General features: G+C 42.7%; 1 protein-coding gene across 17 annotated transcripts in view; it reads right to left on the reverse strand.

Annotated features, from left to right (window-relative positions):
* The window catches only part of LOC146796177 (uncharacterized), a 1057178-nt gene that overhangs the window by 522145 nt on the left and 521423 nt on the right, over positions 1-13610 (reverse strand). For all 17 annotated transcript variants that reach the window (XM_085628582.1, XM_085628595.1, XM_085628592.1 and 14 more), the window contains one exon: positions 8808-8963. In XM_085628582.1, the coding sequence (XP_085484708.1) occupies positions 8808-8963 (156 nt within the window). The remainder of the gene's footprint in view (positions 1-8807; positions 8964-13610) is intronic.

The following is a 13610-nucleotide window of genomic DNA, read 5'->3' on the forward strand; positions in this document are numbered from 1 at the left end:
AAAGTAAGACCCAGGGATAGCGTAAGGATAAGCAACTTAAGGAAAAGCTATAAAAATACCATGAATCGAAGGAAAACAGAGATTATCGAGGAGGCCTAGAAAAAATGTATCCAAGCTGCAGAGATACGCGATGCAGTCTTATTTTGGAAAACGATTGATCACCTTTTTTTCAAAGATAATACAGCAGTGAAAATAGATATTACTGTTTCACCGGAAGATTGGATAACGCACTTTGACAGTATTTTTAATCCAGAAGCTGCTATTGCTACCAAAAGCGAAAAGAGTAACCTTATCCTAGTGGAAACCGTTAAGTCACCTCTAATAACCCTGGATGAAATTAAAACTGCCTTAAATAAAAGGGCTAATGGCAAAGCCGCAGGACCGGATGGGGTACCTATCGATGTTTTCAAACATAACATCGATTTTTGGTTACCTATTTTATTAATTGTTTTTAATGCCATCTTAGGAGGAGCGCTACCAACATCTTGGGTAGAAAGTATAATAGTACCCATTTTCAAAAAAGGGGACAGAGGGAAGGCCAAATGCTACCGACCCATATCCCTTCTTGACTCTACCTCGAAACTGATGGTTAGAGTCATGTTGGCAAAACTAGAAAACTGGGCCGCAGAGAACAACATCCTGAGTTTCAGTATGGATTTAGAAGGGGCATTGGGACGGTGGAACAATGTGTAAACTTGGAGCTTTTACACCTTTGCTTTATTGATCTCACCAGTGCTTTCGACCTAGTTAACCATGCTAAATTATAGCAAACACTGAAAGGGCCAGGTGCTCCAAATGATATTATTATTTATTTATCCCAGATCTACACTTTCTTAACCTCTAGAGTGCGGTTTGGCACAAAGGGCGAATGCACCCCGGACTTCAGGGTTACGCACAGGATACGAGAAGGATGTGTTTTAGCACCCTTTTTATTTTCTCTATATATTAATTATGTTGATCCCTTTTTACAAAATTTAAATGTAGATGCCCCAAGAGTCGGTGCATGCCCCACCCCATTACTTTTATACGCAGACGACACCGTCTTGTTGTCAAGGACAGCGAATGGTCTTCAATGTCTAATAGGAAAATTCACGCAATACATGACTGAAAAAGACTTACATTTGAATCTTAACAAAATCTTCATCATGACATGTGGGAAAAACAGAGCGAAGAATAGACAACACTATGTGGGAGGTGCCGTAATTAAAAGAGTCTCAAGCTTTACATATTTGGGATTACTTTTTAATAGGAATGGTACTTGGGGCACACATATAGAATTATGCAACCTGAAATTTCTGCGAACAATTGAGGGTATTTTCAGATTCTCCACACAAATAAGAAATAAACCTACAGTGGAAATCCTTGCCCTTGATACGGGGCGGCCATATGGGGGAGGGCCAACACTACCTCTTTACAAACCCAAGAAAACAAGTTTTTAAAAAGAGTGTTGGCTGTCCCAAGTTTCACAGCCAATTATATAGTACATAAAGAGCTGCCTGCACCATATATCAGTGATTTTATAAGTAGCAGGACTCACCTTTTGGCATGGGATTTGGACGAAAGATGAGACCAAGTTCACTAAGGACTTAATCATGGATTGCCTGGCCCTTGACTATAGTAGAAAAATCCCCTGGTTAGAGTACATTTATACCCTTTTAAAATGTTGTACGGTAGACCATGACCGAAAGGAGCAATCGTCTGTTCAGGATTATAGTAAAAGCCAGCTGAAGACAAGGCTTATTACCGCAAGGGAATGCGTAAGAGAGGTTGAAGTTAGCTCAAAACAGAGCGTCATTACTTACTGTGAGCACACACTATTGACAGGCACTCAACCATATATTATCACGGTAAGAAACACTCAGCATAGACTTTATATAACGAGGCTTAGGTTTGGCACCCTACACTATATAGTAGCATTCCCTAGATTGGGAAAGTTGTGTCATAATCTCCCGAATTGTGCGTGTGATGGTAAATCCCCTCAGTCTGCTCTGCATTTAATACTCTTTTGCAGTTTTTATAGGGACATCCGGAAACTTGTATTAAAACCACTCTTTTTAGCTAATAAGCGCTATTATTAAAAACACGCTTTTAATTACATCTGTAGTCTGCGAAACGATAAAATTATGAACGCAGTTATCAGTTTTATACAAATAGCAATCAGGAGAAGAAAGGATTACTCCCATCTAGAGGCCCTAACATATGAATAACCTGACGACTGAACCTAGTAGTGCTATTAACTCTTATTCTGACATACGTTATTACTTTGCACTTTATGCACTTTAGAAAAACATTCCCTGTCCAATCGATGTTTTGAATTTCAGAAGGTTTATCATTTGTTATCATGATACAAGCCATTATTTTACACTCTATGGAAATGCACTTTACCCAAATGAGTTAAACGTTCATGAAATATGTTGTTTTTAATTTGTATGGATTTAAAAATGTTTTTAAAATGATTATTTCATATTTTAATCAAGCACTGATTAATTATTCTTGTATCATCAATCAAATATGGACTCTCTGTATGAAAGTAAACATTTTTGATTTAGTATAATTTTTAATGATTATTAGGAATGTTAAATTCCTTTTTTTAATTGGAATGCTTTTATGGCTGTATATTATGCACCGATTAAAGCCTATTTGACTTGACTTGATAAGCCAGTCGTCTTGGTATGGGAAGACGTGGATCTGTTGTTTTCAGAGATGAGCTGCCACTACTGCTAGACATTTGGTGAACACTCTTGGGGCAGTAGTTACTCCGAATGGAAGTACTTTCAACTGATAGTGTTAGCCTGCTTACACAAATCGGATGAATATGCGATGAGCTGGATGTATGAATTGCGAAAGTATGCATCTTTTAAGTCCAGTGAGGACATAAAATCGCCTTGCTGTAGAAGCGGAAGCATCTGTTGAAGTATTACCATGTGAAAATGTTCTGAGAGTATGTACTGGTTTAACACTGTGAGATCCAGAATGGGTCTTAAGGAGCCGTCCTTTTTGGGGATTGGGAAATATAGAGAATAAATCCCTGAACCATGGCAGTGTAACGGAACTGGTTCTATGGCTCCTTTGTAAGAGGGATTGCACCTCTTGAATGAATTTGTAAGTGTGAGGTGGAATGTTTGGAGGATTGGTGGTAAGCTCCAGGCAATAACCATGACGGATAATGTCGATCACACATTTGTCAGTTGTTATGGCTAGCCATATGGGGAGAAACTGTTGAAGTCTTCCGCCAACAGGTGTTAAGTGATTGGGGGAAGTGTGGGAAAGTCCCTGTTTGCTAGGGGAAGGGGTGGTGCTTGTTGAGGATCATCTACCTCTACCTTTGGAATTATTTCCTCTATACCCTCCTCCATAAAAACCTCTAGAGGGAGAGGATTAGATATTGCTTTTGTAAGTGGAAGCATTTGGATCTGAGGATGTGGCTTTAGACCCTCCTCTGTAAAAAGAGCGATGAAAGGAGCCTCTGCTTGATGGGGACTGGAGCGCTCCCATGGACTTTACCACTTCGGTATCGTTTTTCTTTTTATCTAAGGATTGGTCAACTACAGGACCAAACAGGTGTCCCTTGTCAAAAGGGTTGTGTAAAATGGATTGTTGTCCGTGTGGTTTAAAACCTGAAATCCTAAGCCAAGCATGCCTTCTGAGGAGAGTGCTGGTATTTATGACCCTAGCAGCAATGTCAGCATCATCTAGGACACATCTAATAGAAGAGTTAGAAATAAGTTTGCCCTCTTGAACTAACTCGTTTGCCTTGTTTTTGTGTTCTTCTGGGAGATATTGGAGCAGTTGCTCCATCTCATCCCAGTTTGCTCTGTCATACCTAGCTAGCAGGCCTTGAGTAGTTGCGATACGCCTGTATTAGCAGCTTGAGCGGCTAAACGTTTGCCTGAAGCATCTATGAGTCTAGATTCTTATTTGGGGAGGAGCATCACCAGAAGTTTGTGAATTAGCTCTTTTGCAAGCGTTGGATACTACAAGGGTGTCAAGAGGCAGCAGACCTTTAATAAAGATAGGGTCAGATGGCAAAGGTATGCATTTTTTATCAACTCTAGGAGTCAGAATGCGTGCTCGCACTGGGTCTTTGAAAATATCATTTGCATGCCTCATCATGCCCTTCAGCATAGGGAGTGTGTGACCTAACCTGTGTGTGGCCCCAAGTGTCTCAAATATAATGCCCTTTTCTAACGACTCTTTATGTAACTCAACTCCATGGTACTCTGCTGCTGTAGCAATGTGTTCCTGGTAAGCCACATTATCATCAGGTGGGGAGGGATTTGCAGGGTAAAGGTCTGGGTCATTGTCTAATGGTGAGTCAATGGTGAAAACCTTCCATGGGTCTACAGGCAAATGAATATCTTCTGCATCAATATCTCCCTCTTCAGGCTGTAAAAGTGGAGACCCTGGAAGTGAAATGTGTAAAGGATCTAAATGTGGAGAAGAGTGTGAAAATGGAGGGGATGGTGGAGCAGGATAAACAGGGCTGGTAGCCACATCTTTCTTCTTCTTTAAAGAAATCTTATAGTGAGAGTCCTCAGAAGGAAGCTTGAGTTTAACTGGAGATTTAGTATGAATATGTCCTGTATCAGGATGGTTATAAATTGTATTTTGTTTGGGATCCAGTTTGGGATGAACAATGTCCAAATTAGAGTCAGAAGGTCCAGAACTGCTGTCTTTTGATTTTGGCACCGAAGGGTTTGATGCCGGGATGGACTTGCTTTTAGGAGCAGAAGATTTTTGCTCTGAAACATGCTTTCCTTTCGGCGTGGAGGATTTCGGCTCCCAACTGGATTTGGGATTCAAACTGGAAGGTTTCAGATCTAAAGAAGATTTTGGTTAACTCAGTCCTAAGCCAGCAGGCTTGACTATCTGTTCCGGTGCCGAGCCAGAAGACAGGGCGTCAAAAACATCGGCTCGGTGCCAACCTTGGCCAGACGCAGAGGTGGTGCCGAAGCCTTATGAATTTTGGGTATGGGCTTAAGGGGCACGGAGTCTTCGGCACTCACGGCACCCTGTCTCGGAGGCACGTCTTCAGACTCCTTGTCTCTCTCGAGTTCCGAATCCGAACCCGGAACCGAGATGGCCTCGTCTTCTTCTGCCGCTGACGCTTCAAGGACCTCATGCTCGTATTCTTTACCGAAGATATCTAGAGTGTACTGAATATTCTGACGTTGCATTTCACAACGTCGAGCCCGTCGATCCTGAAGAGTCTTTTTGGACCGAAACAATTTACAAGCGTCGCTGTCGTCTTCTTTGTGCTCCGGAGACAAGCACAAGCAACACACCTTATGTGAGTCGGTGTGAGGGTACTTCGTGTGGCACCAAAGGCAGAATTTAAACAGAGTCCGTTCCATTGACAGAAGACCGGACCGACACAGTCAGGCCCGAGTGCCGCCCACAATGTTTTTGATCAAAAATGAAGGATTCGTTGACCGAAGCAATACGCGGAGAAGTTGGAAACACATACAAAACAATACCGTCAAGGGTAGAGTGGATTGCGCACCGAGGGTAACTCGAAGAACAATTTCTAACCGGAGCACACCAATACACGTCCGAACCCGATGGCAGAAAAAAACTATCTAACAAAGGAGTCAATGCCCATACGCACTATCACTGAAAGGAGGACTCACCTTACCTCGTGACTCGAAAGACTTCTTATAAGAAAAACAACTTTTTTTTTCTTTTTTTCAAAAACCTTTATTTACAAGTTGCGATAATCATACATCCTCACTCCTACAACCCCACGGGCCGGCTACCGTACATCATTCCCCCTGCTATCAGCCGTAGAATACACAGCCATTTCTCCGACATCCCTGAGGTTCGGTGGCGAGAGGATGCAACATCTTCCCCTTATCAATGCAGCTCTGTGCTCATCCCTCTCACGGCCATACCGACGCCCTTCATTCACAGTCTCACTTTCTCATTGTGTATTAGCGGCAGAGGCAATCTGAAGGAGACTAACCGAACAGTCCCTTGCAATTCAGGAGGTCACAGCTTCCCCCCTCCATGTCCGATGCGTAGTCGGACTCCCTCCATGCCCCAGGCACCTATGACCTGCTGCGGGTTCTAACTGAGAGCATCCACATCCCAGCTTCCTCAGGTATAATCTGTAGTGAGGGACAAACCTCCAGTGAGATCCTCCCCGACCGGTGCACCCCAACCGACCACTCCCGCACCCGCAATCTATGCGGTACCATCCACACCGCTAGAGCTACGCAATAACCTGTCCTCCTTCCCACACCTCAAGAGCTGTCCTATGGGCAATACCGCCAATCAGCCATGCGTCAGCGTGCGAGTTATCTCAGCCTCAACGTCTTCCAGGATAAACCATTCTTATAAGAAAAACAACTTGCAAACATCCGGACCCAACACTAGATGGCAGGAGTATGCAAAGCATGTATATCTACAGCACACATGCCTCGAACATATAGCTTCATAGGTATAAGTTGAATTTTAGGGCCTTGGTTTTAGAATTTGATCCCTGTCCACCTTCAATGCTGGTGATAGATGCCGAGGCAGTCAAATCAGTTTTGAGCAGGGTCTTTAAAACTTCATTATTGACCGCAACGGTGCAGTCAGGAAACAGGCAAAATTAGTACCCCTCGTTAAGAAGTCTTGCATGGACCCTAATGTGCTGTCCAATTTAAGACCTATATTGCTTCTCAAGGCAGCCTCCAAAACATTTGAGAAGCTGATAAATAAGCAGCTCTTAGTCTAATTGGAAATTCATAGGCTACTTCATCCAAGTCAATCGGATTGCCACCTTAAGCATGGGATGGAAACAGCATTGTTAGAAGTGTCTGAATATATCAAACTTGCTCAAGGAGAGAGGGCGACGCTGACTTTACTCGATCTTTCTGTGGCTTTTGATACCGTATCTCATGCTGATCCTCTTGCAACATCGTGCCAACTTGGGGGTTGGGGGTCTGGCCCTGGATTGGATTAAATGTTTCCTGGAGAACAGAGGACAATTAGTGTGGCTGGCCCCCTCCTCTTTGGGTATTAAGCCCTTCACCATTAGGGTGCCACAGGACTTCTTTCTCAGTCGGCCGGTATTCAACATCTAAATGGCCTGTTGGCACCTTTGACTCAATCACATGGATTTAACACTGTGCCCTGTACTGAGGACACCAAGTCACTTCACTCTTTTTGAGAAGGGGTGTGAAACTGTATGCTCTCTTTAAAGCCTGTCTCCAAGCAGTATTTAATTGGCTGTGTGCCAGTCAATTAATGTGCAACACGGACAAGACCGAGATTTTATTGTTTGGGTCTTTTTGATGCAATTGTTAGCAGTGCTGCTGACCGGAAACAGCACCTCCCCCATCTCAGCCGACAACAGTTGTGAAGAACTTGGGGGTCAAGTTTGACACCATGTCCTCCTTTTAAACCCAGGTGTCTTCAGTGGTTGGCACATGCTTTGGGATGCTACGAACTCCGAAACAATTCAATTTTCTTTTTCAGATGAACTCCCTCAAGACAGTAGTTCATCATGTATTGGACTATGCCAACATTCTTGGTCTCCCTGAGTACTTGGCTGGTACACTGCAGGTTGTACAGAATGCAGCAGAGCGTATGATCCTTAAACTTTCCCATCGGATGTCTATGCATCCCCGGCCCCCAATCTGAGATGGCTGCACTGGCTGCTAGTAATGAAAAGAATCCTCCTCTCACTCTCAGGATCTCTTGCAGCACTACTATCATTCAAGAGTTCTTCGGTCTTTTAAGTCTTCACTTGTAGTGGTGCCCAAAAACAGGTATATTAGGAAGGGAGGTCAGTCCTTTTCCTATCTGGTTACAGAACGGTGATGGATTAAACCCAGATCAGTTGACTGGGGGTGAGTGCTTGCAATGTTCAACACTCCGTCCATCATTTCCTTTGGTTTTTGCTTTGTTCGCCATAAGTTGGCAGGGTATGCTCAGACGTGAGTCCCTTGCTCACTTTGCCACTGGATTCAAGCAAGCCTGGCTGAAGACGGCTGAAATGCCAGAAACCGGTCCTAGGAAGCTTGTTTCCGGTCCAGGGAAGACATGGCTTGGCAGTTCGGGCTGGACTGTTCCCATGAGGCACAGGGTCAGACTGATTTGCATATGGCCATGTCTGAACTGGGGTTGCAGAGTGGGCTAAAGAACGGTGATGGATTAAACCCAGATCAGTTGACTGGGGGTGAGTGCTTGCAATGTTCAACACTCCGTCCATCATTTCCTTTGGTTTTTGCTTTGTTCGCCATAAGTTGGCAGGGTATGCTCAGACATGAGTCCCTTGCTCTCTTTGCCACTGGATTCAAGCAAGCCTGGCTGAAGACGGCTGAAATGCCAGAAACCGGTCCTAGGAAGCTTGTTTCCGGTCCAGGGAAGACATGGCTTGGCAGTTCGGGCTGGACTGTTCCCATGAGGCACAGGGTCAGACTGATTTGCATATGGCCATGTCTGAACTGGGGTGGCAGAGTGGGCTAAAGAACGGTGATGGATGATTAAACCCAGATCAGTTGACTGGGGGTGAGTGCTTGCAATGTTCAACACTCCGTCCATCATTTCCTTTGGTTTTTGCTTTGTTCGACACAAGCATAGAACCTGCTCCCAGTTGAGCATCATACCTTTATTTCTTAACTGCTTTTCGGAAAGCATCTCAAAACCTGGTTTCAGTTTATTTCTTTTGCATCTTAGACCTATCATTGATCACATATTGTTTATGATTAATGTAATAATATCCAGCACCTGTATGAGGTCATTATTGACCTAAATACATTTACTAAAATAAACATTTCCCAATTTCTGAAAACTGACAACTAGTTAGTTCTGTCACTCACCTTCGTCATTCACCCGTCGCACCCCTACTTCTGGCCTCCTCCATTCCCTGCCACGCCTGCCAGAGGCAGTTACGTTGGTGGGACTCAATCTGCCTGCAGAGATGTCATTCAGGCAGTTCACCAGGCCATGCAGCGGCGACTTTCCTGGACCAGGGTCTGCCAGGAGGAAACGCAGTGAAATGGGTTAAATTATAAAAGCTTTTATACTTCCTGTTCATTTTGACACACACAGAGAAGTCAATCAATCAATCAATAATTTATTTATTCGATTGTCTTTGGCAATCATAAAAGTACAATAAAAACATACATGCGAAAGTGATAAGAGTAACAATTAATATAATTAGTTAGGTGTTATACAGTTCAAACTCAAGCATAATATACAGCTATTAAAAATCTCACCACATACCAACAGACAGTAACGTTTTCTAAAAACTGTAAATATAAAAGAGCAGGTCTCGCTTGTTTAAAATTCAAATGTGCAACTAAAGGGCGTATAAACATATGGCGCAGGTTAGCCCATTTAGGGCAAATTAATACAAGTGTCTGGTGCAGAAGTCTCATCACAGAGACATACAGGAGGGTCTTGTGGGCAATGCCATCCTACTACTAGCTGCGGAAACATATTTAGTCGGAAGTATGTTAGAAATCTTCTATGGTTCACTGGCATATCCAGTGTGAGGTAAAGTTCCATTCTAACACTGCTATTTACCATGGCGTGATGTGTACAAGAGCGTTTACGCTGTGCTTCTTGCAGTCTGAGTTCTTGAGCATACTCCAAAAATACTTTCTTGACTTCCGCAATCGCTGATTTAGTTATTTTCTCAAGAATTTTTTTTTAAAAATGCAATAAGCCTAGGTTAGACAGGATAGTTTTTATATAGCTCAACCATGGCACACGCATGCCAAAATTCAAATCCAAACAATCTCTTAATATTAATCTATTCATATCCAATTCTTTTTTCGTCTATATAGAGCACCATAGCATTAGCGGGCGCAAGCGGATGTAGTCCGCAATAAACCCTGCCCCTATCTATTCATTAATTATTTCTGATGGAACATTCTGTGGGATGCGCAACAGTTTCCTTAGGTATTTATTTTCTGCCACTTGTATTAGTGTGGAAGATTTATAACCCCAAATTTCTGCCCCGTAGGTTACAACCTGGACACAATTGTCATTATAAAGGCTTAATATGGACTGTATATGACTATGACCTAAACTCCCAGAGAAAACATCGATACTATAAGCCACCCTATTGAAGGATTGGGTGTGAGATTTCAGTAAGGGAGCCCAGGTCAGTCTATCATCCAACAGTATACCTAGGTAACTAAACCTATCCATCTTGCCTATAATGTTATCCTTCATCACATATTTTCTAGACTTTGTGCCTCTAGGTCTTAAAGTCATAGTGTAAGATTTAGTAACATTTATTTTTAGTCCCAAATTTTCCATAAATTCATAAAATTGGTTCAGTAAAATTTGCAAGCCATTTGCTGTATGGGAACTAAGGACGGTATCATCAGCGTACAGTAGAGAGGATATCATTCTACAGCCTATCCTTGGAATGTCTTTAAAATTGTCCCGATCTAATTGATTAATATATAAAAGAAAAAGAAAAGGAGCTAAAGTACAGCCCTGTCGGACCCACCTCCCCAGTTTAAAGTGCTTAGTGCATTCTCCTAATGAGCCAAATATTACCTTCGCCATGAGCCCCATATGTAAGTTGTTCAAGAGCACAACTATAGCTTCATCCAGCCCCATGCCCCTCAGCACAGCCCATAGCTTAGATCTTACCACTGTGTCAAATGCTGTGCTGAGGTCCATGAAGGCAAAGTGTATACTTTCTTTTTTGGCGACCATATACGTATTGACTATCAGATTTAAATTCAGGTTCTGTTCGATCGTGCCACGTCACGGCCTGAATTCATACTGTATATCTGACAGAATATTATTATCATTGGCCCAATCTAATAAACGCTTCAACAAAGCCCTACCCAACACCTTTACTTCCGCATCTATGAAAGAAATTGGGTGATAGCATGCAGGGTCATCGTGGTTCCCCTTTTTAAAGACCGGGATTATAATTAATTGCTTCCAAAAGACTAGAATGTGATCACGAGCTGCTGCATTCAAATGTTGCATGACCAGCGGTGCCCAAAGTTCTATACTTGATTTAAAAAGGTCACCAGGAACCCCATCTGCACTATTCCTTATGTTGCAGGCCTCTTTCAGCTTATCCCAAGCTTCTCTATTCAGAGAAGACTTCCTTCCAAGGATGCAAGGTCAGATCTGACAGGGACTATGCCTGATTGCCTTAAAAAAGATAGATATTGTATCACAAGGGTATCCCAAATGTTTAAACCAGGGGTATTAATAGTTAAGGAGAAAAACAGTGGTATATATAAGGCCAGTAGGTCCTGATAATGATGTGCTATCCAACACGACAAAGGGGGCAAATAGTCATATAACCCACAATATCACACACTTCTTTTCAGTAGGTACAGGATGGGACATATGTGGACATTGTTCAGTAATTAGTTTATTCCACAATATTCATATCAAAATTGTTCCAGACAATACATAGATACGGTGCTCACAAGTAAGTGAAAAAGAGGGGGTGTGCTGTGGTGAAATAGAGGAGACATTTTAAAACATTCATCACATTGACAACATAAGCAAAACTCCTTTTAAACAACTTTTTATATAATGAACAGGAGTTTAGTTGTACTACAGTCGGCGGCGTTTCAATCTCAACAATTCAAGATCATCATCAGGACTGGTATGTGAGCACCAGATATTGGTCCCAAATGTGGATTGAGTGATACGCAACACAAGGGGCTGGAGTCCCCAGAGGGAGCGCATTTGAAGGGTTGGATTCGAGGAGTTATGAAGGAAGGGCTCACAGTTAATTGAGCTGTATACTTGTAGGAGCCTCTGGACGGTGTCGGAAGGGATTAAACCCCTAATTATTGCGTGATTTCACCACGTTGTCAGAGAAATTAGCCCTGATTTGGGAAAGGATACCGCATAGTCGGTAGAGCAGAGGTCAGGCGGGAGCTCCGAAACCTGCTGGTGGCGAGAAGATAAAATTTGATACTTGTATAGCGCACTACTCACCCGCAAAGGTCTCAAGGCGCTTGTACGAATACCGCTGTGGAACCCATCCTGGCTTTCCCTGTGAGGCGTCCACTCCTGGGCACCCCCAAGGTGGAGGCCAGGCATCCTTAGCGTTGTGGGGGCCGTTGTGGAGATTAAGCAAGCTATTGCCCAGAGTAGCAGAGTGGGACTCCATGATTGGAATAGGCACCGAGGCGAGAATTATCAGGTCTGTGGAATTTTTGAGCCCAAGACCCACCGAGGCGGGGAATTGAACCCTGGTCCCGGGCTAGACCTCTGGATCAGGGTCTGCAGCTCTAATCATTGAGCCACACTTCTCCTAGAACTTCTCTTATGAAAACCACATTTCACCCAGTTGAAGCAGATAGTTTCAGTATAATTTTTGATCTGCCTTATAAATTCAGAACTACAAAGAACCTCAAGTTCCTCCTGTCCGTATCCATAGTGATTTCAGATCTTTCAGTGGCAAAGAGACCATTCTTGGGCATGTCGTGAACAACCTCCAAATGCAACAATGCCTGAACTCTGATATTTTCAGCTGCATTTATCACCATTGTCCAGTTCCTTTAAGCCACTTACAAGCGCACAGAGTATGTTTTCTGGAAAGGGTAATGATGCATCCTTTTAAGTTTTAAGTAGCACCAAAAATTACTTTTTTTAAAACTTATATAGCAATCATTTTTATCAGAATAATTCTTGTTTCATCAACGTGTAGAATAAACTTTTTGTTTAGTTTCTGGAACTCTCCTAATTATCACTATTCTATTGACCATTTTGGGGATTTCAATCTGATTAGTTCACTTGACTGTCAATATGTTTAAAACCTCAACACACCACTCTTTAACCACAAACTGCAGGGTGAATAACCTTGTACCTGAAGTCAATCTTTTAAAACCAACAGTTCTCAATAATAATTCCTAATAGAGTCCTCTTTATGTATTAGGACTGGGGCCATAACAACATTATTGATTATAATTACATTTCTGAAAACATACCTAATGCTCTTGCTGGTTTTAAGATTGTCATCAGTCATTTTTGTGATTGTTACACTCTAATTATTACCGTTAAGAGGGTCAAGCGGACAGTAGTGACGACCTACCCTAGAACTGAAACCACTCAGGATCAGGGTCGCAGGCTCCAGTGGAATAACATTACCCAGAAATCTTTTGTAAACGTTTGCTGTTCTACTGTCTGAATGAATTATTGGGATGTCTTGATTTTAATTCTTCATTTAAGGATATTTTTGCTGTTTTAATGCAATCTGTCTCAATATCAAAAGACGTTTAAACACCCATTGAAATGCAAATTAGTTAAAACATCAAATGGTTTAACCCCTTGTAGAAAAGTGCCCCTTTTTGACCTGGTATTTGATGCAATTTTTACAGAAAGTGCACTGAGTTCCTGCTATCCAGGTCCCCAGTGCCAGACCTCTATTTCTAAAACTGTACAATTATTGCCTCAATTGGCCATACCTTTAGCTCCCATGTACGTCCCTAGTAAATGGTACCACGAGTACCCAGGACATGGGTACCAAGGAAGGTCCCTAAGGGCGGCAGCATCTATTGTGCCACCCTAGGGGACCCCTCACCTAACTCATGCAGACTGCTATTGTAGGCTGCGTGTCTTGTTTCAGATAAAAATGAAAAACAAGACATGGCATACATCCGTGTGCCCTGCCCTACAGACAC

Source organism: Triturus cristatus, chromosome 10, assembly GCF_964204655.1.
Source record: "Triturus cristatus chromosome 10, aTriCri1.1, whole genome shotgun sequence".
NCBI lineage: Eukaryota > Metazoa > Chordata > Amphibia > Caudata > Salamandridae > Triturus > Triturus cristatus.